This window comes from Oncorhynchus tshawytscha, linkage group LG28 (assembly GCF_018296145.1).
Source record: "Oncorhynchus tshawytscha isolate Ot180627B linkage group LG28, Otsh_v2.0, whole genome shotgun sequence".
Classification (NCBI taxonomy): Eukaryota; Metazoa; Chordata; class Actinopteri; order Salmoniformes; family Salmonidae; genus Oncorhynchus; species Oncorhynchus tshawytscha.
Window position 1 is genome coordinate 33,491,854 of NC_056456.1, and position 5,865 is coordinate 33,497,718.

The 5,865-nt window shown below is 44.7% G+C and overlaps 1 protein-coding gene across 1 annotated transcript in view; it reads left to right on the plus strand.

Moving 5' to 3' along the window:
* Positions 1-5,045, plus strand: part of LOC112226384 (procollagen galactosyltransferase 2-like) — an 8,162-nt gene extending 3,117 nt beyond the window's left edge. The window contains exons 5-11 of the mRNA XM_042307869.1: positions 126-245; positions 1,089-1,162; positions 1,397-1,503; positions 2,076-2,208; positions 3,865-3,992; positions 4,155-4,361; positions 4,662-5,045. Of these exons, the coding sequence (XP_042163803.1) occupies positions 126-245; positions 1,089-1,162; positions 1,397-1,503; positions 2,076-2,208; positions 3,865-3,992; positions 4,155-4,361; positions 4,662-4,947 (1,055 nt within the window). The 3' untranslated portion in view covers positions 4,948-5,045. The remainder of the gene's footprint in view (positions 1-125; positions 246-1,088; positions 1,163-1,396; positions 1,504-2,075; positions 2,209-3,864; positions 3,993-4,154; positions 4,362-4,661) is intronic.
* Positions 5,046-5,865: the final 820 nt, after the last annotated feature.

Here is a 5,865-nt window from a genome sequence, read left to right on the forward strand (position 1 = left end):
GCACAGTGGAACCAGTGGAATAGCTGGGCTATGTGGCACTCCAGGCAGGCTCAAACAAACACTCAATTATTATTTATATGTATTATGTTTTATGTGTCTAATGTTAAACCTGTGACTCCATACAGATGTGCAGATGTACATATGTAATAGAGAGCATTATGGGTATCTGCCACTGCCTCTGAAGCAAGAGCAAAGTCTGGAGGAGGAGGTGGAGAGCTTTAGCCACACTATGACCGAGGCTCTGAGTGAGTACTCTGATGCACACACACACACACCCACACACACACTCACACACTCACGCCCACGCCCACCCACACCCACACACACATGCCCCACACACACACACACACACACTCACTCACACACACCCACACACACACTCACGCCCACGCCCACCCACACCCACACACACATGCCCACACACACACACACCCACACACACACACACCCACACACACACTCACACACTCACGCCCACGCCCACCCACACCCACACACACATGCCCACACACACACACACACACTCACTCACACACACCCACACACACACTCACGCCCACGCCCACCCACACCCACACACACATGCACACACACACACACACACACACACACACACACACACACACACACACACACACACACACACACTCACGCCCACCCACACACACACACACACACACACTCACCCACCCACGCACCCACACACACACACACACACACACACACACACACACACACACACTCACGCCCACCCACACACACACACACACACTCACCCACCCACGCACCCACACACACACACACACACTACCCTCACTATATTTGAACGTATCTCCCCTCTCCTACAGACCAGTCTCTGTGATGCCGTTTGACTTTCACTTTCACAGCCGTGTCAGAATTCTCACTCTTCTGTTATCTCTTCTGCTTCTCCGTCTCTCCCCGTCTCTTCAGAGAATCCCTAAACTGGTCATTAATGAGAGACTGACGAATTCCCTTACAAATCATAGATGGCAAATGTCTTAACACAGTGTGATCTGCTTTTATCTTTTATCTGGTAATAAGAGTCTAATACAGGTATTTTTCTTCAGTCGATTACCTCATGAAGCCGTCCAAATACATGCACCATACAGCTAAACCTCTGGAAAAGATGGGATTTGATGAGGTACTGAGAATGTACTTACAGTATATCTACACTATTGTATATCTACACTACTGTATATCTACACTATTGTATATCTACACTACTGTATATCTACACTATGGTATAGCTTTAGTCATCCACTGTCATTGTTTGAAAGAAATCACAGAAACGTCTGTTTCATACAAATCATGAGAAAGGTGATAATGGATGGAACAGTTGGATTTTAGTGACCTGTTCTCCGCGCCTTCATTCTAGATCTTTCTGATTAATCTGAAGCGTCGCATTGACCGGCGGGATCGAATGCTGAGCACCCTTGCCGTTCTGGGCATTGATATCACACTGACAGAGGCGGTGGATGGCAAGTACGACACACCAATCCAAAAGCACTTTACATAAGCGTCTGCACCTGTTATTTCAGAAGGAAATAAAATACATTGCCTGCTATCCATACTGAATCCTCACTCCTCTCCACTATGGTTCCACTCAGGCTCCTGAGTGACGCAGCGGTCTAAGCCACCTAATCTTAGTGATAGAGGCGTCACTACAGACACTGGTTAGATTCCAGGCTGTATCACAACCGGCCGTGATTGGGAGTACCATAGGGCGGCGCACAATTGGCCCAGCGTTGTCCGGGTTTGGCCCGGGGTAGGCCGTCATTGTAAATAAGAATTTGTTTTTAACTGACTTGCCTAATTAAATAAAGGTTAAACAAAACATGTAACAAAGTGAGCATGGATTCCTCAAACATGAAACTTTGATGTATTATCAGTATCTTAATTTTCCTTTGATCTTTTGTTCTACCGTTCTGAATTGAATCAGAAAAAGAACAGGTGCCAACACAGCACAGGTGCAAACTTGTAGTAAATCTAGACCTACGCACCTGGGCTGGGTTTGAACATTTAATTATGTTTTATTAATCTTTTATTTTCTTCAGAGCCCTGAACTCGTCCCAGCTGCAAGCGATGGGCATAGACATGCTGCCTGGGTACAAAGACCCGTATTCAGGGCGTGTGCTGACGCGAGGGGAGATCGGCTGCTTCCTCAGTCACTACAATATCTGGAAACAGGTACACATCTAGTCTATACATGGAACAGGTACACATCTAGTCTATACATGGATCAGGTACACATCTAGTCTATACATGGAACAGGTACACATCTAGTCTATACATGGAACAGGTACACATCTAGTCTATACATGGATCAGGTACACATCTAGTCTATACATGGATCAGGTACACATCTAGTCTATACATGGATCAGGTACACATCTAGTCTATACATGGAACAGGTACACATCTAGTCTATACATGGATCAGGTACACATCTAGTCTATACATGGAACAGGTACACATCTAGTCTATACATGGAACAGGTACACATCTAGTCTATACATGGAACAGGTACACATCTAGTCTATACATGGAACAGGTACACATCTAGTCTATACATGGATCAGGTACACATCTAGTCTATACATGGATCAGGTACACATCTAGTCTATACATGGATCAGGTACACATCTAGTCTATACATGGATCAGGTACACATCTAGTCTATACATGGAAACAGGTACACATCTAGTCTATACATGGAACAGGTACACATCTAGTCTATACATGGAACAGGTACACATCTAGTCTATACATGGAAACAGGGACACATCTAGTCTATACATGGATCAGGTACACATCTAGTCTATACATGGAAACAGGGACACATCTAGTCTATACCTGGAACAGGTACACATCTAGTCTATACATGGATCAGGTACACATCTAGTCTATACATGGAAACAGGGACACATCTAGTCTATACCTGGAACAGGTACACATCTAGTCTATACATGGAAACAGGGACACATCTAGTCTATACATGGAACAGGTACACATCTAGTCTATACATGGGTCAGGTACACATCTAGTCTATACATGGATCAGGTACACATCTAGTCTATACATGGAAACAGGGACACATCTAGTCTATACCTGGAACAGGTACACATCTAGTCTATACATGGAAACAGGGACACATCTAGTCTATACCTGGAACAGGTACACATCTAGTCTATACATGGAAACAGGGACACATCTAGTCTATACATGGAACAGGTACACATCTAGTCTATACATGGAAACAGGTACACATCTAGACTATACATGGAACAGGTACACAAACGTTGCATAAAAATCCTAATAAATATTTATAGCTTCCACTTTTATTGATAACGGTACACCCTTTTCCTGCAGTCAAATGACCAGATCGCCCTCTAGTGGCCTTATGGGTGGAATGTTCATAGTTAATAAACTTTCCTTTCATTTTTTGGCCCAAAAATTCTGTGTTTTTATGTCAAACGGTTTTGTTGCATTTAAGGCTTCTGTGATCTATATAAAGTGTAATATTGGGATACAAACTCAAAACTGAATACATTTAAACTCTACATCTGACATGGTACATGTGTCTTATTTTTTGTAAGCCCATAACCATGTGTGTGTCGTATACTTTTGTTTCAAAGTAGATTTGTTTAAGACCACCAAGAATCACTCTGTGTGACCCTGATTTATCCCACTGCAGTAAAAGGATAATGATCCGTAACAGTGCTCAAACTACTTTAGATGTAAAGATATAAGATAGAAAGCAATGTCACTTGTTTTAATGCATCAAGTATTTGGAGATTCAAACCCTGGCTCAGTGGCTGTCCTGTGGTGCATGTCTCCCCCTAGGTGGTGGAACAGGGACTGCAGCGTGTGCTGGTGCTGGAGGATGATGTGAGGTTTGAGCCGCGTTTCCGCAGCAGACTGGTGACCATCATGGAGAACGTGGACCGAGTGGGACTGGACTGGGATCTGATGTGAGGGCTGATTGGCTGCATACACACTCGAACATAGACACGCAGACAGACAGACAAGATTCCAACGTGTGTCTGATCTTAGGATGCAGCATAGTAGTGTAAAATGGCTTCTTTTTCTAGGAATGCTTTATAAATTGACGTTTCTCTCCCTCTCTCTCTCAGCTATGTGGGGCGTAAGCGGCTGCAGGTGAAGCAGCCGGAGCGCTGGGTGGAGGGGGTCAGTAACCTGGTACACCCTGACTATTCCTACTGGACCCTGGGTTACGCCCTCTCCTTGCAGGGGGCCAAGAGGCTCCTGGGAGCCCGGGCCCTGGGCAAGATGCTACCTGTGGATGAGTACCTGCCTGTCATGTTCAACAAGCACCCACGGTGAGTTCCAGTGGTCAGACAGGCTTTTGTCTTTTAAATGCAGTGTCCACATTCTCACTCTATCTCTCTCCCGCAAGCACCTTATTCACCAAGCACATGCTTGTTGAGTGACATTTGTCCCTGCAAACCCAGTGTTTGCTGATCTTAAGAGACCAGGTAGAGATTAAAACGGTGCAATCAATATGGTGGTGCTTCCAGGCAGATCTTCCAGTGGGCCTTTTGGAGCTAGGAGAAGAGTTTGTTTTCACACCGGGCATGTGTTATTGTTTTTTAATTCTCCTCAACTCTCCTTGCCCTCAGGGAGGAGTACATGGCCCAGTTTGAGCAGAGGGACCTGCTGGCGTTCTCTGTGGAGCCGCTGCTCCTCTTCCCCACCCACTATACTGGCGAGCCGGGCTACTTCAGCGACACAGAGACCTCCACCATCTGGGACGATGAGGCCACAACCACCGACTGGGACCGGCAGAACACCCAGCGAAGCAGCAAGCAGGACGGCCAGGGACGGCCTATGCCCCCAGGCATCGCCAAGGAAGGAGGAGGCGTGCCCTCACCCTCCTCTGCCAGCAATCAAAGAGATGAACTCTGATGAGTTGAGGTCACATAAAGACACACGTTACTCCTATGATTAATAAATTAAATCTTACATTGCCATATTGGCTGGCAACAGTCTTATCTCTTGCTTGCTACAGCTAACTTACAGTCACATCAAACAGTGCAGTCAGAATAACAACAGTAGCTGCATTTGTTTAAGCTGTTTTCTAGTGAACTTTATTTGGATACATGCATAACAATGAGCTAACGTGGCGCGATTTCGCCTGGCATATCATTTTTTTATTCAACCTTTATTTAACTGGGCAAGTTAGTGAAGAACAAATTCTTATTTACAATGATGGCATTGACATTGTGCGTTCACAATGACATTTTACTCTCTCTTCGGGACACTGTTGATCAGAGGAGCTAGCCAACAACACACCGAATACAATCACTTCAAACTGAAGCTGGAAAAACTGCAAACTAGCTGCATCTCGTTTCCTTTTTTTAATTGGCATTGCTTTGTATATATCCACCAAAAATGATGTCAGCTGATTCATGATTTCAACTGGTTTAGAAACGCTGCCTGCCTATCTGTCTTGCCCCGACCCCTACACATTCATTACTATGGAACAGCTGGAGATCTCATTTTAATATTGACACAATGTTGCAAATGTCAGAAAGACAGACAGCAAACAAACCTCCGCTGTTGAAAACTAAATGTTAGTCTAAAAGAAATGTGATTTAATGTCTAGATGCTTTTTATAGTGGAGATCAGGTTTATCACTTGCCTGGCTGGACTGATGAGACAGTGGATTGTGCAGTCAGATGGAACACAGTAAATAGGCATTTTAATGTCATAGATTTAGCCGGTCGTAATTTGTGGAATAGACACCGACTGGAATGGGGTTTTAACCCATCAGCATTCAGGATTAGACCCATCCGTTATATAATCAGGATTATAAACTGGGTG